The 21,471-nt window shown below is 41.6% G+C and overlaps 1 protein-coding gene across 8 annotated transcripts in view; it reads right to left on the bottom strand.

Moving 5' to 3' along the window:
- Window positions 1–21,471, bottom strand: part of TRRAP (transformation/transcription domain associated protein) — a 144,885-nt gene that overhangs the window by 30,429 nt on the left and 92,985 nt on the right. For 6 of the 8 annotated variants that reach the window (XM_077140608.1, XM_077140607.1, XM_077140613.1 and 3 more), the window contains 15 exons: window positions 20,825–20,950; window positions 18,613–18,759; window positions 17,667–17,866; window positions 16,911–17,032; window positions 16,365–16,578; window positions 13,778–13,957; window positions 12,300–12,446; window positions 8,237–8,356; window positions 7,742–8,029; window positions 7,420–7,557; window positions 6,625–6,737; window positions 6,019–6,154; window positions 1,949–2,140; window positions 1,034–1,262; window positions 45–310 (listed from right to left, as the gene is read on the bottom strand). In XM_077140608.1, coding sequence (XP_076996723.1) covers window positions 45–310; window positions 1,034–1,262; window positions 1,949–2,140; window positions 6,019–6,154; window positions 6,625–6,737; window positions 7,420–7,557; window positions 7,742–8,029; window positions 8,237–8,356; window positions 12,300–12,446; window positions 13,778–13,957; window positions 16,365–16,578; window positions 16,911–17,032; window positions 17,667–17,866; window positions 18,613–18,759; window positions 20,825–20,950 — 2,618 coding nt within the window. The remainder of the gene's footprint in view (window positions 1–44; window positions 311–1,033; window positions 1,263–1,948; window positions 2,141–6,018; window positions 6,155–6,624; window positions 6,738–7,419; window positions 7,558–7,741; window positions 8,030–8,236; window positions 8,357–12,299; window positions 12,447–13,777; window positions 13,958–16,364; window positions 16,579–16,910; window positions 17,033–17,666; window positions 17,867–18,612; window positions 18,760–20,824; window positions 20,951–21,471) is intronic. The other 2 variants (XM_077140612.1, XM_077140614.1) reach the window with 1 other exon arrangement.

The raw sequence follows: 21,471 nt of genomic DNA, 5'->3' as shown, positions 1-21,471 counted from the left end.
TTCCTATTATCTGACCCAGACTTTTTCCCTTTGGACATTTCTACCTGCATACACTCGTTTTTTCCCATGACTCCTGCCAGTTGGAGGTAGCATTTGACTTGCTGCCGAATCTTTTGGAAGCAATCCACGATGGGAACGGTTGGAATAGTATGAATACGACTTAATATATCCAGAGCTACATTGACGAGTCCTTGTTTTCGGGCAATTTTTCCATATTGGATGATTGCAGAAGCTGATGCGTGAACTCCAAGCATAGCATTATTTGAACTTGGATCATGCTGAGAACTATTTTCATATGCAGTTACAATGGCTAGAGAGCAAAGAAATAAATGATCAGTCCGTGGCAAACATTTTTCCAAGTGTTCCAAGATAAAGTTTAAATAATGAAAAACAAATACACACGGCTTATGAAAATGGGAAGCTATGATAAATCCTAGTTACTTTTCATTGGATTTTTTTGTTTAAAATAAATCATAAAAGGTACTAGCATTGAATTTAGCATTACCCTCTTGAATAACTAGATTCTGAAATTACAAAGGGTGCCTTAAACCCAAAGATGCCTAGCAGGTTTTTTTTTTTTTTTTGCATGGGCAGGCACCAGGAATCGAACCCGGGTCTCCAGCATAACAGGGCGAGAACTCTGCTGCTGTGCTGCTGTGCCACCGTGGCCTGCCCTGCCTAGCAGGTTTTGCGGATGAGAAGAGAAGAACAGGAAAACCGGAAATGACTACACATAGGCACCCAAGAGCAGGTCTCCCCTGGGAGGTTTCAAAACAAAGAGCGCCTCAACTCAGAGCTTACATCCAATGGACGGTGCCCCCGAGGCAAGTAGGCAATGCCCAGCAGCAACAGTTATAGCTAGAAAACTGTAACAGTAGGAAAAAAAACACCTTCCCATCTTTCACCACCACCATCACCATGACCACCATCACCACGACCACCACCTACCATACCTGCCCCAAAATAGAAAATCTGGGAAAAGAAAAACAAAACAAAGACATGAAACCAGAACAGCGGGTGTCTGGGAAATTACATGATGAATGCATGCTGGACCAGGTGGGTTTACCCTGGTAATGGTGCTGCCTCCACATGAAGATGCTGCTCCAGTGGGACAAGTCGTCAGACACGATGGGCAGCCGGTTCCTCCAGGTCTTAACCACCGTCTTCATGTCATGGAGGCTGTTGTTCCTCCCCAGGTTGGTAGGTTGTAAACCTGCATTGATTTGTGCAGCTTCCTGAAGTTCAATGATTTGCTGAGCTGCCTAAACAGAACCAGCAGGAGATTCCAAAATGACATTTTATTAAAGATCAAATTAGGAAAACAAATCAGAGCCAATCAAGATCAAGAATTTAAGATCTTATGAGTAAGCTACTAAGGGAAGCCTCTTTGATGTATAAAATAACTTAGATCCCCATTTAATATATTCTTCACCCCCCCATCTCCCAACACTACTCTTCTCTTGTGGCTCCCACCGGTACTGCTGCCTCAGGCAGCTGCAATGTTAAGCAGCTGCCACAGATTATTTCTGACAATTCCCAGTGGATAAGGCTTTCCTCACTGAGCGAGCCGAGTCAGGTTCACATGAAGACAAGCCCTGTGAGTGGGGCTTCTCTCCACACTGCCAGGCTGGTCCAACAGTGACAGTAATCTGGGGCCAGGGCTTTCAGGGCATCTACAGACCTGGTCTGCCCTCCTCTGGGCTGCTAGGCTGTGATTTTCACATCTACAAGTCACAGTTCAACCTACGTATTTTCAAAATGTAATGAAACACTATAAAGATTTTGAAAACTTAGTTTTAATATTTACACATTTGGACAATTACTTTCTTATTGCAAGTAATTTTTTAAAAAAATAAGTACTTCTCTAACCCATTCTCTTCCACCTCTCATCTCAAATTCTACATAAATCTAACCCTGAACATGAAAGTGGTTACCAAAATGACCATACCTGGAGAAGAGGTGTGTGTACATGTGACACCACGTGGGGTAGTCGCCGCCACTCACGGATGGCTAGGCTGCTAGCCATCTCCACCAGCCGCTCAATGAAGCTCAGCTGCTGCTCCTCAGGGTGGCAAATGGCCAGGTAGCCTCGGTACATGTTGACCTTCCAAGCCATCTCTTTTGGACAACTTACTTCGACCTGGTGGTAAAAGAACATTACATGGAAAGTGATGGGCATTCTCCCCCTGAGTATACAGGATCAAAACGAAAAAAGCCAATTTTTCACAGCCAATTAAGCAAAGTAATAAATTAGGTTATAAACAAATTTATTTTCTTTAAAAAAGTTGTACATTTAATTGTGCATTTAGTCTGCCTAAATATCAGTGAATAGTCAATCCCTCTGGCCACAAAGGCATATATACTGTGGGCTCTTTGCTTTACAGTCATTACTTCGAAAAAAAAACTTCAGGTGTATAAGAATATGAGTGGCCTGTCACTTAAAGTGCACCACACTTCATCATCTACTATAAAATATACACCCCCCCCAAACACACACACACACAAAGTTCTTCTGTCCCACGCTACTTCTTGTGGTAGGCTTAGCCTGGGGCTGGCACACCTTTCTAAGTCCTGTTTCTCCTTTACACGCAGTTCAGGTCCCAGGGGAAGACCCCACATGCTCAATTTCTGTCGCTGAAAGCCTGTTTGTTTGCCTACTACCTTCAGGTAAAAGTACTCCAACACCACATTTTATCAAACTCTTACAAACCATTGAAATATACAAATGATAAAATTAAAAAATAATAATTTCTACATATAAGAACATAAAAGGATATCTAAGATTAGTGCAGTTTTATAGGACTCACTGAAACAAAATCAATAGAACATTCCTTCTTTTGTATCTTTGGGAAGCAACAATAAAAAACATACAGATTTTGGTGCTATAACGGTATCTGCCAAAATGGCATCATATAATAGTAGCAACAATACCACCGTGTGTTTATATTACACTTCAGCCTGTTTTCTGATATCTTAACTTTTTCAAAGCACATTCACATTCATGTGCCCTTCTCGCCTCTCAACCCAACAATGAGGAAATTCATGAAGGAACCCTGGTGGGACTTACCTGTTTCCAGCACTATCCAATCTAAAGCTACACCAATCTTCACATTTTCTGGACTCCAAAGTCACCACACCTACTCTAGTAAGCGCAAAGGCACTCTCATTCTGTCCCCCAATGAAAAAAATGATCCCACTTGTTAAATCAAACCAATAAATGTGCTGCAAACAGCCATTCAACAGCAATGTGCAGGAACAGAAGTGAAAGTAATTTGAGCTTTTTTTTCCCGTTAAACATGGGCAAATGATTTAATATTGTCAAATCCATTTCAAATCAATTTATTGCAGATTTCCAAGAATTTTACTCAAATATTTTGGACTTTCTTATATATCAGTCAGTGCCCTACAATTCTTTTGAAATAATAAAGAGTTTATGAAAGAAATAGTTTATCAAACCTACAAACAGAATGGTACTGTACAATATCCAGCTAAAAGAGACCTCGGAAAGGAGAAAAAAAAGGAACATTTGAATGAGCTATAGAAGAGTAACTAAATGAAAATGCACTGGAAGCAAAATGGATGATTTTTACCTATACAAGTGATCAGTTATTTCTCCGAATGACAATAACACAAATTCCTCCAAAGATGTGGTCTTACAGATCCTAACCTCAAAGCCAAGCCCCAGCCACTATTTCCACATCCAGGATTAATGGCTTGCGATTCTTTCAGGTCTTCAATCTTTCACATTTTGTTAAACGGTGACATTATTTTAGTACTGAAAGAAATACTGCAGCCACAATACAGGTTAAAATGCTACGGTTAATCCTATTAACTGCAATGGGCTTTTGCTCACAAACCTTTTTGGTAGCCTCCACTTTAAAAGAAAAAAAAAAAAGAAAATCAGTATGTTAATGTAAATAAAGAAACAGGGTGACAGAATTTCCATCCCCTAAACCCTATAAAATGAACACCACACACAGGAGGTCGAGAATGATGACGCTCATGTGCTGAGAAGAAACAGCTTCCATCAGAATTCTGTACTTGAAAAAAGGTTATCCCTTCCATATAGCAGGAGTTAGTGGCACAGCACCCCTGTGATCTAGAAAACCTGTGTAAAAAGCCTTTCTTCGGGGTTTCAGGAAACTCCCTAATCGGCAGAGGCTGCCTGTCCCATTACTTTTACATTGCATGGGCAAAACCTTTTTTTTTTAAATTTTCAAACCAGGCTTTGTTGGCCTGAAAATACATAGGGGTAGACCCCCTCACCTTTCTTTTCCTTTACAGAATCATATTAGGACTTAGCCTTTTCTCATATGATGCCAGAGTCTACTGGAATGCCTTTTTTATAACATTCTTACACCCAAAAAAGAATGCTGCATTTTCTATGCAAGAGAGATGTGGGTCTCATTTATTCAAATGCTTTGCAGTTGTTGGTGTAGCTGCAGCAAGGGCTTCACAGATTTCCTTCTCTTTTTCTTGATATGTCTACAGTGGACTTGCTAACGCAGTAATGGCAGCCAACAGCAGCAGCCCCTTCTGACTGAAGCACATCTAGCAATTCTATTTCTTCTTCAAGTTCATCATTTTCCTGTTTTTTGGAGCACTTTCTGAACCACTAGGAACACTATGCTTGGTCCCATGATTTTAAGAGTTTATGGGGTTTAAATGATACAAGGCATGTACTCCCTCAAATCAGTGTGTAGAACTGCAGTTCTTTTACTACAAATTTAATTATAAGAAAAAAAATCGCATAGCTGTTCATTTATTTTATTAAACAGCAATACACATACCATCAGATAATATCATAAGGAACAGTACATATATTTTATGCATTTATGAGTTACTAAACATTTTAAGATATCTCTATTTTTTAGTCTTTGTGTGTTGTTTGTAGCTTCCTCAAAACTCCCCCCATATTTCCATTTAATTTCTTATGTTGGCCCATAATATACTGAAACTGCAATGGGGAAAGTCACAATGTGGAAGGGATGACTACAGTCTCTAAAAATGTCTTTACATTGTCTTAATAAAACAAAAAGAGAAAATTCATAACCAACAAACCTGTACTGAAGGAAACAGAACTACCAAAGCATGTTCTTGGGGTGGGTGGGGGGAAATGATGGCAGGGCAAAAAAGCAAAAGACAAAGTGCAGCAAGAATGGCTGTGTCTGAAGACCGAGTCTGTGCAGCAACAGCATCATGGCTTTGCATGGGGCTCAAAGAGTAGACAGAGAGCTGTGCTGTCCAATGCAGGAGCCTCTGATGTCCTCAACTAGAAGCTTCCTGGAAGGAGGCTGGTATTCTGTGAATGGTGCTTGTGTGCCTGCTCTCCCAGTGGGCACTAAATCCCTCTGGATGGAGCTAATTAAAAATATATATGGCTTGGGCAGTACAATGGTGGCTCGGTGGCAAGAATTCTCGCCAGCCAAGCTGGAGTCCCAGGTTCGATTCCCAGAACCTGCCCATGCCAAAAAGAAAAGAAAATACATACAGCTCAACTTCATTTATGCTATAATCATTTCCATAGTACGTAACATACTACAAATCACAGTTTCATTAAACAAATTTTTACTGACTGACAACTAATTTTCTAGGCACTGGCCTATGTACAATTTGCCCTGGCTGTACTTCTCAGTTCTAACAGTGCTTCTGCCAACTCAATCCACCAATAAAATTAACACTGTTCTTTCAAATTTTCCAGGTATTACTAAATTTGTTTTCTCACAGAGTTCAAGGTTTCCACACCCAATACTTACTAAATGATGAGTTAATATCTAATCTATAATTTAACTCAAATTTAAGATAGGTGTTAGAGAGAACCAAAAATAGTTCTTGCTGCTCAAGAGCTATTTTTCAACTGCCCAAATGCCCAGCTTTTTTCTAAGGGAAGCAAAAATTCCCGAGACATTCATAGCGTCAATCAGATGAGGCTGTGCAGCTATAGGGAATGCTACCCTACAGTGGACAAGTCGTCCTGGCTGCAACAACACCGAGGGCAGGGAGGGGAGGCTGCCTCACCTGTACTAAGGCCTCCTTCATGGCCGTCCAGTTGGACACCCGCCAAGCACACTCCAGGACAAGGTAGGGGTTTATGTGACCTTTTGATTGGCCGTATTCTGTCAAGGCTTCCCACTGGTTCAACTCTTTAGAGCACCTAGGAAATCAGGGATTCAAAAGCAGAAACTCAGTTACCAGCACAGCAAGAGATTCAGAAAGGGCAGGGAATAGGATTTTTACTAGTATTTTCATTCCACAGAAGAAAATTTTGACACAGCAAAGGGCAGACTTCTGTTGGATAACAAGGCTTGCTCCACTGGTGGGTGTAGTCATCTGCCCAGGGAAGAAAACCACTGGCCTAGGGCACCAAACAGCCCATCCCACCGCCAAGACCCAAAGCTGCAATCCAGAGAGAGGCAGCCATAACTTACTGTTTCTCAAACAGACACTTCAATTTACTCAAGACTTTAGAAAATGATCCTGAAGTTTTTTGTTTGTTTGTTCTTTTCTTTAAGAAGTCATAAAACAAACAAAGTCTCCTTTTAAAATACACTCATCATGAGAAAACTTCAGATTCTCATTTGTTCCCTTAGCAAATTCTTACATACGTAGTATGCAGCTTTTTACCGAATCCAGTGGTCTTCCCAAAGTTGGTATTCTGGGAAAATAGCAGGGGATGCATTACTTCTCTCGTGCTCCTTTTTGGCTTTATCCATTGCCTTTTCATAGGATTCTTGTGCCTAAAAAAGTTAATAATGTTCTCAAACCACTGTTTACCTGGATAGACACCTTTTCCACTGTGACTGCTCAGTTACTCTGGGCAAACTGGACCGCAGACCCAGGAAGAGCCTGCAGGTCTTCCTTAGTCACTTGATCCCCACATTCCTCTATCCACAAAGGACGGGAGCAAGTGGGAAGAGAAAAGAGGGTGTGTGGGTCCCCATGTGGAACAGAAGGCAGGGGAGACTGTCAAAACCAGGGATTCATTTCTCTGTCCTTTAACGCTGACAGCAGGAGCCACAAAGCAGTGACTATGTTTCTGTGGCTCAATGGCCGCCACAGGGCTGAAAATTACAGTATGCTGTGATCACAGTCCATGCTACACTGAAAGAATGAATGTGAGGACTGAAATGTAAATACTAAGTGCAATCTACCTACTATTTCCAACAGGGCTGATGACTACAGATAAAAAGCATCCACGTTAGCACCTAACTAAAGGATTCAGGACAAAGTTTTAAATTCATGTTCTCGTAACATACGAAAATTTGTCTTAACTGTGACTTCCATAAAGGTCAAATAGTTCAAACAAGACAGTAAATTTATTTAAACACGAAAGCTTATTTGAGGATATTACATAAAAGAACCACGTTTATGACCTTCTGTTAATCAGGCCATCCAGCTATTTCCTCCACCTGTGGCTACCTGCTCAAAGAATCCATGCTGCTCATAAGCAATAGCTGTCGCAGTCTCCGAGTACTTGCAACGCTTCTGCCATAAGCCAGCCCACATATCCTCCTCTTGAAGCAGAGAGTAAAGTTCAGCAAGGGAATCCAGTATTTCCTGAAAGCAACACATCATGGTATCTTAGTGCTCATGACAAAAACTTTTTTTTCAATAAAGTAGTTTCATTGTATTCTAATTTAAATCTAATTTAACATCAATTTAAACTTCGTGGACATATTTACTGAGATGGTGAGGTCATTCAAAGGAAAAAGGAATTAACAAAATGAGGTCAGTCCCTCACCTGCTGGGGTGGAGTTATGCTCTCCTGCTCGTAAAATTCCGTTGTTTGTTTAGGCTTAATCTGAAGACTGAGACCTTTTTCAAAAGCCTGGTGCTCTAGCATTAACGTGGAACGGAACCAGAGGTTGTGCGTTTTCCCCAAGTACTTTAGAACACAGGGCCGGATGGGAATGGGAGGGACACACTGGGACATGGCCTCCACGAAGCAGTTCAGTGCACTGGGCTGGCAGTCCCGCTGTACCTGGTGGCTCCCGCTGCACAGGAACGGGCTGATTTCGCCAGCCAGAGCCTGAAACCAATGGCACATTAGCACAGACCTTCATTCAGAAATCACCTTCTCTATCACAGCATCAAGGAAAATTTTTGACAATTCACTCTTGAGTGAGTCAATAGTTTCTTCATCCTTTGACATTTAGCCAAGACTGTCTTTTTTCATAAATACTCATCAAAAACTAAAACCACATTTTTCCAAAACAGGATTTACAAATACACTTACATGCTGCTGTCTGTCAGACAGAATTTTCCATAATCTGGGGAAAAGTTGGATCCATGTCTTCTCTGCCAAGGTTGTAGAAATGTGACACAGCTGAACAAAGGCGCCGAGCAGTGCTCCCGTCTACAAGGACAAGACAGATGAATACAGATAGTCCCAGGCTCGAGCTGAAAATCCTGCCAACCGGGTGCCTCTCACATCATGTCCCCAAGACACTGTCTCTCCTATTTCAAGAGACACATCTCCATTTTCATTTCAAAAGTCCAAGCAAATGTCATGTCAGAGAAAAGCACACATACTCTGACCAACAGGAACCCTTGGTATGCTGAGCACACCAAAATCGTTCTTAAACTTTAAGGGAAATCCCTGGCCATTGTTGAGTCCGCCATGCCCAAGAAGTACAAGAATACAGACAATGTTGAAAGTACAATTAAGTTATACAGATGTCATGAAAGCGGAAGAGAATAAAAATACAAAAGAAAACCACAGATGTGTAAGGTAAGATATATGCCAATACATACAATTCTGAAGCACAAATCCAGGTACATGAAAGTTAAGAGTTTCTGCTACTGGCAATAGACAAGAAAAGTAATTGATGGGAATGGAAAACAGGGCTGGAGTTGAAGACTGACAGCCCAAAAGGTTATGTCAAGTCCACAAATATGTTTTGTTTTATCCATAGCTTTTTCTTCCCCCAATCTGAATTAGCTGCCAACTTTTCTTAAAAACAGCCAGGTTTCTATTCCAGCCAATCCTAAAGAACACCTACAGCAATATACAAGATCCTACAAAGGTTCCATGCACTAGGGTAACTTTTCAGAAAACTACAAACTTCCAGTTGGGTCCCTGGACCAGATAAGTCCTGAACCCTAGAGGGCCCAGCCTTTCCAGAACATCAACTAGTTCCATCCCCCATCCCATATTATTGACAACCACTTCCAACATGAAATAGTTAGAATAGACATAGCTCAAATACCCCTAAAGAGTGGGAGAAAAATCAAAAGTGATGGTGGAATTATACAGAGAACGTAGGGTTTAACAAACGAGTATGACTGTTGAATCATTATATTGATATTTCATTTTTTTTTTTCTTTTTTGATCTGGGTATTTTTATTTATTTTATTTTATTTTTGCATGGGCAGGCACTGGGAATCGAACCTGGGTCTCTGGCAGGGCAGGTGAAAACTCTGCTGAGCCACCATGGCCCGCCCTGATATTTCTTTTAATCTTCAGTATCTTAAAGCAACTAGAAGTAAAAATCTAAAATTGTAGAATCGCAACCCATACCAAACTCCGAAATCTGTTCTATAGCTAATTGTAATAATATGCTTTGAAATTTATTGCTTTTTTTGTATGCATGTTATTTTTCACAAAAATAGAAAAAAAAAAGTCAATTGTGATAAATGCACAGCTATGTGATGACACTGTGACTCACTTATTGTAAACTTTGGATGAGTACATGGTATGCGAATATATATCAATTAAAAAAAAAAAAAAACAGCCAGGTTTCTTGCCTGCTAAGGCCAACCTGGCCCACATCCCCAGGGCGTCAAGCAGCTGGCACCACGGCTCACACAAGCACTAGACAGTGCACCATGGTCCCTGAGAGCCCAACACAGAGAGCGTCAGGTGATACATGTCATTCTTTCTCCCCACAGTAGACCCAAACTGAGAAATAATTCTTATATCTATGTCACTATCAAAGGTGCAAAACCAAGGATACAAATATTTTAAGGAAGATGATGAGTGTCTTCCGCGAAATGTGTCCGATGCCCATGTTGCCTCTAGGAGGAAATGCCAGCACTAAGACGGGTATGAAACGCACCTGGTTTAAACCTACACATTCAGCCCCAGGCCAGTGGCTGTCAGGCACCTCTTGGCTTTGAGCCAGTTTAGGAGAAGGCCACGAGCTGGTGGCTAAACTGAAGGGCTAAAATGGGTGTTACAAATGTGCTGGTATAAATGCTTAAACAAGGTGTGGGCAATGCCACTGGCTCATAACTTGTTCTAATTTAGAGGTGAAGATGTATGTGGATGCTGTAGTGATTCCACAACATCCCAAGCGACCAAGGAGGGAGTCACTGGCCTCAACAGATTTCACACAGAGAGTACAATGGTCAATTCTGGGAAAAACTGTCCAGTGGAAACGAGAAAAAGAGCCTGCATCCTAGGGGGTAAGAACCAACTCAAACATCACTTAGTACCCCTGGATTCTACAACAAAGATTGAAGAAAGAGACAACTGGTACTTGACCACTTCCCAAGGGAGAGCAGCTTCAGGAATCAAAATGTCCTGGTAAAACTGTAAATAAAGTGATTTTAATCCCACCGTGTGCTATGAAAAAGCCCAACTTCCACAAATAAACACATATAAGATAACAAAACGAACATCACTCCCTCCAATTCCCTAACTGCTATTTTATTTTCTCCATAGTACTCACCACCACCTGATGTAGTCTACAGCAAGTTGTTTCTTTCTTGGTCATTTATTCTCTCACTACAATGGAAGCCTTATGAGGTGTGCTATTTTTGCCTGTTTTAGTCACTGCTATATTCCCAGTTCTAAGAAAAGTACCTGGTACATAGTATGTGGCTCAATTTGTTAAAAGACTAAAAAACTATAAAGGATGTGAATGAGGAAAACAGGACATTTAGTGCAAGAGGGAGAGGTAAAATTAGGTTAGAAGGGAGTGTAGTTTACAAAACAAGCACCCAGCAAGAGCCACCTGAACCAGTTTGGTTTGGGGCTCTCTAGTGGCATGTCCAGTGAGATATGATGGCTCCCGTGGTTATGGGGCCCACACTACTGTGCTGGGGATGGTGTGAGGTGCCCCTCCATGCAGCTGGGGTATAGTTACTTCAGGTTGCCAAGAAGCATACACAGCCATAAGCCTGACCACTCTCTTACCAACAGCATTGAGGACAGGGCCAAAGAGCAAGCCACAATGACTGCGATCCAGAGAGGGCTGGGGGCATCCTCAGATAAGATTCTCCTTGGGTAGCTACATCTGATCAACCCCAATACACAGTCCAAAGAACAACCAAGGCCCCAAAAGCATATGTAGAGGTGTATAGCTGTGACCATTCCAGCCAAGAAAAATTTTAACTAAATTCAGACTGCTACTCTTTTGAGTACTGCATTGCTAAAACATTTAACCTTCAACTTAACTCCCCTGACAGATCTTCCACAGTGAACTGATCACCAAACTTCTGACAAGGTAACTGACGAATCAGTATCTGCCCTTTGGGAATGATTATTGAGCCATAGCTGTGCTTTCTGAAATGATGTGGTCAGGGCAGGAGTCTATTAAGCCCTAGTCTGTGTCAAGGAAAGCATTTCATTTATATATAAAAGGATGCTTTGCTTCTTGCTCTAAGGGAAGATCAAGTGTCTTATGCTTACTCAAGACAATAAGTACATCACTTAGATACAAAATTTTATTTAGTGCAGAAATTCCCAACAGGTTACCCCATGAAATTTAAATGCAAAAATTACATGTGAAAAATAGTTTAGTCATCTTTTTCTTCACCTAACTTTAAATATTAAAAAAAAAAAAAAACCAGTCTATAATACTGTTGAAAAGTAAATGGGCATGTGGAGCCTTAACTCTTTCAGTCACTACCTGACAATGACCCTTCCTGGAGCTTATCTGAGGGACTGAAAGTGTGGAAGTCTCAGAGTTCCTACCTGGCTAGATCTCAAAACAGATGCATTTGGAAGGTTTTCCCCCCAAGAAAGTGGGACTGATTTACCATATTAACTTACTCTCATTTTGCATTGTACTTAAAAAATATCCAGCTTATGATGCATCATGTATACAAAACAAACAATTTCACTGTTTCTTTCAAAGGACAGCAGTAGAGAAATTAACCTCACTTCTTTATTTTCTCTCATAAGACACAGTAACTGCTTTCTCACACCTTTATTTAAAATATTCACTTTAGAATCTCAAAGAAAAGAAGTGTAACTTGTGGAAGAAAATTTTACACTGCTGTGGGATAATCTTACTTAGGATTCAAATTTTTCAGGGGGTAAAAAAACTACCCTTCCAAACTTGCATACAGACCTTCACTTCCCGAAGAGTATCAAGAAATTTGTCATGCCTATTGGTTAACATATGCAGCTGGTTCCCAATGTCCTTTTCAGAAAGTTCTTTGGTTTTGGGTGTGCTAGTCTGATCTCCAGGAGCTAGTTCAATATCTATCTCTACATCCTAAAAAAAAAACAAAACAAACAAACAAAAAAAAACAAAAAAGGTCAAACGGTGAAAGTAAATCCAACAAACAACAACTCCTACATACTTCTTGTTACATTTTTGAAAAGATAAAATTTATTAGTTTCCTGGAAGTTTATAATTATCTGAACGACCTTGCTTCGATTAAACCCAGACTCTCTTTAAATGATAGCATGAAAATGTCAGAATTTTGCCTTTATATCTGGATTATGGAAAGCAAAGTAGAAAAAAAAATACAAACTTTAAATAGTAAAAATAAAGATGATTAGGAATCACAATCTAACATTTTTCAAAATGCAATACAGTTCCCTAGCTGCCTTGTGTGTTCAGATTAAGAAGGCCGTCAGGGTCACAGCTCGGAGCACTGTTGGTGCAATGTCTTGTACAACATGCTCCCAAAGAGGAATAAGCCTTATTTCTTTCCAAAGTCACAGTCAACAATTTAATTATCAAACTACTCCTCTAAGTCAAGTTATTAACCATTTTGCATGCACCCCTTGAAATTGCAGAAGAATCAACGTCTGGAATGTATGTCACCAGAGAATTATAGAAAGATGATCAAGTTACCACACGATCCAGGCTTCAGTAAGAGTGAAGAGAATTTCAAATTCTTATTTGCTAATATAAAATGATTAGATGTCCTACAAATGGGAGAGCAAACAAACTACACCTTTGACAGAAGAGAGGGTGCCTCTCTCTTTGATATGGGGTAGCTGTCTTCTAAAACCCAGAACTCCAGAGAGGCTGAGCTTCCCAAAAGGAAGCACAGTCTAAACAGTATCCATGCCTGAAGTATGTCAATACCTCACAGGGCACAGACAGCCATCAAGAAGGTATCAGCCGTGACCTGGGCTCACATGGGACTCATCGGTGCCTGGAAAACCCAAAGGCTTCCTGGCTGCCCATACTGGAACAGGTGGAGATAAGGAAGCTTCTTAGAAGGCTGCGAGTGGAACCAGTTAGAGTTATAGTTTCTTTTTGGTGTCTGGTACGTCCCAAAGCAGTGCTTTATAATTCAACCCAGGCTACTTCTCACTTGGAGAGAAAAATCACAAAAACAGTAAAATATTCTGTACTAAGCAGTACTAGCTCATGACAAACCTAGCTATCTCAAAACTGAATGGCTATACGAGATGCCTATTGATTTTAACTTTTAAAAAATTGAATAGAATTTAGGTACCACATTCAGAGCTTTAAGGTTCAGACAAGTTTTAATATATTACTTCTAAAAAAAAAAGCTAAGTCTGATACAAAATTCAGCAGGAATGGGAATTCTGCCTGTGAAAGGAGGCACCAAGAAATCATGTTACCTCCTCTTTTGACTCGCTGTTCTCGCGCTCCCGAGGCTCCTGCTTGACATGAGTGACCATGGCAAAGGCTGCTCGGTCATGGCTGTCCGCCAGGTTGATGACGTTGGTGATGGATGGAAGCATTGCTCCTTGGCAGCTGGTACCGATGGGAGTGCTCTTCTCACACACAGCCAAAAGCAGCTGGAGAAATTTTGTGGAAGAGAAGAGAAGCATGAAGCATGAAGCACAGGCATGGCACTGGGACATGTGGACAGACCCTGGCAGCAGCTGTATGTCTTGGCTGCAAGCCCAACTGGCAGCTTCAAACCCATGGCTCTGGTCTACTTCCCTGCAAGGCCAGATGGAGGTCTCTGTACCTCTTTTCCACATGCCAAACTGTAAGCTCAGCATCTTTCTCCCCTCTCCCCTGCCCAAAGGGCTCCCTCTTTTCTGTTTTCACAGCAGTCACTCCAAGTGGTAAAAGACAGACGTCTCTGCTTTTCCTACCTATTTTTCCTTTTCTCTCATCTTCCATATCACAGCACTAGGCCCTGGCATCTTCACCCCTTGCCTGGACATGTCCTCCTAATTAACCTCCAAATTTTCTTCTCAAATCCGTCTTCCTCCATACCTCTGGCCCCATTACTCCTCCATCTACACCCTGCTCCAGCTTCCTCCAGACCTCCAGGCACACAGTCCAAGCTCTTTCGCGTGGCTTCCAATGTCTTCCACGGCCTAATGCCTTATCTCTCTAGTCAGACACATATGCTTGCACTGAACATTTCTATGACTGTCCCTCCACCCCCACCCCATGATGTGCTTCACCACCAGGCCTTTGCTCACGATGCCCCTCGACTGAGATGCACTTTCATCCTTTAGGCACCCACCACGCGTCAGGTGCTGTGCCATGCCTGGGAGGTTCATGTGTCAAAGTCACAGAGATGGCATCCCCTATCCTCATGCCACTCAAGCTTCAGAGTGAAAGACAAGACAAACATCAGTACATATGCAAACACATACTCATTTTGATAACACTGCTAAGGTCAAGGGTGGAGGGACAGGGAATAAAGTGCTCCACACTTCAGCCTGGGAGGTCAGGGGAGGCACTTCCGAAGTAACTAAAACTTTGAGACCTGAAGGATGAAGAGGAACCAACTTGAGAGAAGGACATAGACCTCCACAGCAAAAAGACGGTGGCACATTCACATTCAAGAAAATGAAAGGCCAGCCTGGTGTGGCTGGAGACAAATGAAGGAAGAAAGAGCAAAGGTGAAGTGGGAGAGCAGGCAAAGGCCAGGCCACTCAGGGGCCATGAGACCCTAACACAATGTGCATTTTACACTGAGTACAACAGTGAGGAGTGATGTGATCTGCTTTACTCTTTAAGAACTATACAACCACAGACATAAACGGAGGTGCACAGGAGGTAAGGGGGTGAACACTAAGGAAACTGCTCCAGGCATTCCTATGAGAGATCGTGGTGGCCATGAATAGAGAAGTAAGGGACAGAAGTGGATGGTCTGGATCTGGCAATGCAAAGTGAAGGGCTGGCCAACAGGGGCAAAAGAGGGAAGGAGTCACAGATTGCTGGCTTGGACCCTGCAGCCTGCAACCCTTCAGCTGATCTCATCATGTGCCACCTGCCACAAACAACATCTTTTCATCTTTGCATCTCTGGTACCTGACCCAGCAATAAGTATGTTTTTTGAATGAATTATGAATAAATCAGGATATGAGCCTACTTTGCCAGTTGTGCTGAACTTCAGTAAAATTCCGAACAGATGCTATGCATGGCATGAAGAAAATGTACACTCGGCACAACCAAGAAACAGGCTAACAGGCTTTAACAGAGGTAGAATGCCAAGATTTCGTTCTTTCACATCAAAGAGAACTTAACAGCTTTCTGTCTCTGTTGTCTTCTTAGAATAAAGTAATTTGGTAACCTTTTCATTTCACTCATCTGGGCAAGTAGACAAGAATCACTTTCACAGCATCAGTAACCAGCTATGGGAAACCTCAGTTAGTTGGTGATTAAGGCAAAGAACGAAGGATAACTGACTTAATAGCAAGCAAACAAGTCTAACGGCAACCCTGTCAGAAATATCCAAGAATGTCTGATTTACAATGCACTGGAATACCAATTCTACTCTAGTTCTGGATTTCCCTTCTTATACCACTGACCATCTTAAACAAACCTTTGTAATAGATACCCCTGAAGGGATGAAAACGACAGCAATGCCAGGCCTTTTGGTCAGGCTGCTGCACCTTCCTGCTTTAAGAATGATGAGAAATGGAAATTATAATGCACGGTCACATTTTCTAGGGCATGTAAACTATTTACAATTTTTATATTTGAGGGAAAAAATGAATCTTTGGCTACAAACTAAGGAATATCATTCAGCTTTTTGATACAGGGCTTAAACATTACCCCTTCGCAAAAAATACAAAACAAAAAACCAGTCTCTCTTCCTGCTAGAGTCTAGAAGTCATTTTCTGTTTGCGATTTTTAATTCAGCTTGGCACATATAGGCACCTCCCAGCTTTGGCACTGAAAGTCAGAAAACACACTGTCACCCTGGTTGTAGATGGCGAGCTGAGCCCAGCCTACCTCAATGCACTGTTTGATCCAAAAGTGATTTCCCATGGCTTCCCAATTCTGGGAACAGGTCACATAAAGCAGGCGCTCATAGACACGACGTTTCATAGAGTTGTCAAAAACCTCAAAAAACTTTGCCCTGATGAGTGGCTGGGCACAACGCAACCCAGAAAGAAAGGCCGGCTCGAGTTTAGCAGTCAGCTCACTGCCAGACAGTGTCTCGTCCCTGTAATCAGAGAAACAACTCAAAGATAAAAAGTGGTGCAAGAGGGTGCGCTCCTCTGTAAGCAAACAAGCAAAAAACAAGTGGATACCAAGTTTCTGAAATGCCACTAGGAAAGCCAAGAGTGTGTTGTAAGTAGATTCACTCACATGGCTCAGGTAGCATTTGAGCAAAAGGTTTATTATTAACTGCAAGATAAGTTATGTGATTTAGTATGTAAATGAGTATTTAAAATTAAGAAATAATTAGAAGATTAAAAAATCGCATTGCATTGGCCACTCAGAGAATACATTATGGACGAATAATACGCAGTATTTATCAACTGCTTTAATTACCTGTAGACATAGTTAACAAGGTCTAAAAACTGGGCATTTAGTTCCAGGTCTTCTGGAAAACGTTTCTCAATGTAGGTCATCATTTTCACCAGCAAAATGGACTTTTCCCGGAGCGTAGGTGTCTGTATGAATTTGTTTTTTAAAAGAAAAGGTCAATTACTTCCATTTGAGAAAAGATATGTTCAAAACTATTTCACAGCCATTTGCTTTACTATTTCATAAACTCCTACAATTCTGACAAGTACAATAAAACAAGGTCACTTCAAAGCAGAAAAATCAAAGATGGTTCTATTTATCTTTGGATGCTTAAAATCAAGAGATGACAATGTAATTTTCCTAGAGAGCTACTATGCACTTTGAAGAGAAAGCAATTAAATTATAAAACAAATCATAATTTGCAAGCATCTCACAAAGTAAAGTAATCATCATTCTTGTTGCTATGACGAGGACAATGAAGATGATGAAGATGTGGCTTACCTCCACCACCATAAAAGGTAAAGTAGGGTTCACTTAACAAATGAACATAAGAAAACCACATTAAGATGAGTGAACAGTTCATCTCGTTTCTAAAATCCATTATGCACACTGAGAAAAATGTATCTTAGAAAAAAGTTATTATGAAAGTAAGTAAGGGGGAAAAATATATTTTATTTCAAGAACTTTCAGAATGCAGAGCTAAGAAGTAGATGCTTGCATTTTCCTTTACCTGCAAAGGAGCCACTGGCCCAGAGCAGAGAATTCTGCTCCACAGCTCACCTGATTGGCTGCCATTGGGGAATTATTTTTAACCCACTCTTCCACAATTTTGACCACAGCACGGAGGATTTTGGCATCCGGTGATTTTTCAATAAGGGACGTCAGAATGGCCTGGATGAAGCTCTTCCGCATCTCCATGCTCATCACAGCCAGGCGCGTCTTCACCAGCTCCAGGCTCAGCATCACCAGCTCGCTGGTTCCTGTTCCCATGAAGGGGGGGAGGTGTCAACACATCTCAAGATGCATTTAAATCCACAGCCACTCTGCTTTACTTGGCATGTTGGATTATGCACATTTATCCCCAATATATGTTCTCCTGAAATTGGAGCTCTGGGATTTGTGGAGTTCTTACTACTTCACTTCGCAAGGACGAGCCTAGAAGGGGCCCCTTATGAGGGAGGGAAAGATGGAGCTGGTGGTAACAGTGCAAGGGACCCAGACAAGATGACAGCCAAGCGCCATCAACTTCATACCCATCTTGGGGGCATGCCCTGAAGATGCAGGCACGGCACTGCACTCCTGGAGGCAGTGCTGCTCCACTCTCGAGACACACACATAGCACCAATGTAGCACCCAGCTTCTTGGAGCCCACTGTTCTTGTCTGAAGCCTGTAACTTAATTCTTTCTTCAGAAATAACATCTCTGAGCCAAGCTATTCATTTTATAGTAATCATTAGTACTCACTTGGTGGTGAAATCTTACACTCAAATGTCTTATCATTTTAACATTTCTTCATTCGTACATTCAGAAATTTTAAAAGCAGCTCATTTTTAAAATGAGTCTCGTTTTGATTTTAAATGAAATGTTCAAAATCTCTTTGAGGGGCAAATGATAAACGAATTGTATATAAAGGTCAAGAATTCAGGTTCACTTTAGAATTCCATCACAACCCACCTGTTAGGTTATGTTACGGACTGAGCAAACAGCACAGCCCCACACCTGTTACCTGAGGTTGCCTCTGTGCTTCCCGATGCTGCCTGCGGGTTTAGATGCTCTCGGACCATCTTCTGAAGGGAGCGCATGAAGACAGAAATCAGCCTGTCTATGTAGCTGGGGTTGTTGCTGCAGGCAGACTTGAGAATCATAAGGGTCCCTAAAATGTACAAATTGCCAGTTGTTTATAGTGGAGATAAGAGTCACAAAAGTGTGATATTTAGGACACTAAATTCTGACTACAGCATAGATTAATCCCAAATGTCAACATGATAAATTTGAATATGGCCCATCCTCCATTTTCAAGTGTTGCAATTTCCACTCCTAATTCTTGTTATATCTGTATCATCACACATGAGACTGATCTCTGTGCTTCAGAAACAACACTCTTACCTTCAGTTCCTGATTCCATTTGTAAATTACGACAAATCACTCTAAGTGAAGTTTTTTGTCCCATGATGAGTTTGGGGAGAAAAAAGAAAGAAATCCTTCTTTTTTATCTAGCCTATTTGAGCATTACTAATATTTTAGAATTCAATTTGCACTTCATCCTGAAATACTACAGATCAATAAAAATCAGCAAAACACCAGAATGTAACCACAGAGTAGATGAAACAAAGGTTATTTCTGAACTGGCATTTTTAGAATCCTTTTGACATCTGACATGCACATTTTATTTTAAATCTATATTCATGGATCACATCATAGAATAAAAGGGTATATATCACTTAAAGGGGCAAATGCCCCAGACTTGGGCAATTTCCGGCTTGCTTCATTAAAAGTCTGACCAGTCTTTTAAAAGGCAGGGCAATCAATTTAGAACAGTCTAATTCTGAGACATGTGATGAGGGAGATGATGGAAGGCATGATGGTTGTCACTGCCATCATGCTCTCCTCTACCTAGTGGAGGTCACTGAGCCTGCTCTGGCCATGTGGGGGTGGGTGGGGAGCCATGGCAAGGCTCTCCAGGACCACCCCACCTCGCGGCTGCCCCAGGCCCGCTCTCCCTGCCACACAGGAGGGAGGGCTAGCCTACGGTGGGCACCTCTGCAGAGGTAATCACCTGAAGACATTAGTGCTGCACTGTGACAGAACACAGGTTCCAAGGCAGGAGCTACAGAATGATCCCACTTAGGAAAAAACACTCACCAAAGTAGTCCTCACTATCCTGATCTATCTGGTTCCAGAATAAAGGCAGCACGCTTTGAGAGCAAGGGATACCATTTTTACTGAATTTATCTGGCTCCTGAATTTCAGAGAGCAAGTAGCAAGAACTGAAGTGCAAGGAATTTATTAAAAAATAATTTATTCCACTTAAGAATTCAGAATAGAGTGTGCATAACAAGGGCTATCTGCGTGCATGTCATCGTACACATGACAAGGGCTATCTGCACGTGTCACCGGACACGCGACAAGGGCTATCTGTGCACGTGTCACTGCACACGAGACAAGGGCTATCTGTGTGCATTACTGTACACATGACAAGGGCTATCTGCACGCATCACCATACATGCGACAAGGGCTATCTGCACACTTGCTACTATACACATACAAAATAAAGATGTGAACACCAAAAGATTAAGAGTAATTATTATGAGGAGGAAGAGCTTATAGGTAAAGTTTCCCCTCATTTGTATTTTCAAAATTTTTATAAAGCAAACAGACTAATAAGGGAGAAAAGGTTTTAAAGTTGATAACCTGAAGTTTAATTCTAACCAAAAACATGAGCTGGCAAAAATGCAGGCTGAGTATCCACACATTTGACTTCTGTGTCACTGAAGGCCAAAGTCACCAAGATGCCCTGACTTACCCAAGAAACTGACCTTAATTTCATTTGGGTCAGCCACGGCTCACCATTTAGAGAGAAATTAGCTCTTATGTTTTGAGAGGCTTACTGAGAGACGAACAGATTGTAAAGGACAATAATTCTACATATTGTGCAATGCTTTAGTAAGATCTATTTTGTATAAAATTCGGCCTGGGGTAATTCCCTGTGTACCTGAGGCTGAAGGCTGGAGGAACAGAGGAAGCACTGGTGATAGCGGAAAGAAGAGGGAACCGTTTATCCCAAAGAGAACAGTATCTTGAATGCACCCAAAATACACTCTGAATACATCAGCTCACAAGTGCCTTTTATCCTGGGCCTTTTCCCAGAAGGAAAGCACGCCTTCTGAACCACTGTGCCAAACTGAACCACTACTGGGAAAAACCAGATGCATGCTCACCAAAGAGCTGGGAAGGGTTCGCACTGGCAGCCTTCTCATAGTTAGTGAGTCCTTCATAGATGACTTTCCCAACAGCTGCATAGAGGCACTCCAACTCTTCGTACTTAGAGGCCACACTGGATGTACCTGAAACAGAAGGTGAAAACCTGGCACTGTGGTTTGGGCTTGCACACCTGTGCCAGTCATTGGGCTGTTAGTGCCCCTCATGGGAGGAACCAAGCTTTAGTGATGTGGCACATGTGGGGCTTAGGACCCTTTTGCTGAAGGAATAAACAATCCCAAAGTGAGGTAACTGGTGCATAGCAGTAAGCACCATGTAGAAACAGGACAGCGTGGACACACACACCTGAGAGACACAGAGGTTGGAAGCCATCATCTCCCAATGCAGGACAGGTGCGCCACCCACAGTGCACTGGTATCCACCCTACAGAACTCAATGATGTCCTCTCATCTCCCCACACCTTACCAGAAGGTAGTCTGAACATACTTATTTACAATGCACCAAAATTTGATCCTGTCCATGGTTCAATATTTGATTTAAAAAAATGCTAACAACTTTAACCTAATTTCCCTTTAACATCGGAAGAAAACAGTAATGCCCAGCTAATGAATAACTAAATGTCCAAAGCAGGAAAAAACATATAATG

Source organism: Tamandua tetradactyla, chromosome 23 (assembly GCF_023851605.1).
Source record: "Tamandua tetradactyla isolate mTamTet1 chromosome 23, mTamTet1.pri, whole genome shotgun sequence".
In the NCBI taxonomy this organism is placed as follows: domain Eukaryota; kingdom Metazoa; phylum Chordata; class Mammalia; order Pilosa; family Myrmecophagidae; genus Tamandua; species Tamandua tetradactyla.
The sequence above is the reverse complement of the archived record's forward strand: the minus strand, read 5'-3'. Positions and strand labels throughout refer to the sequence as shown.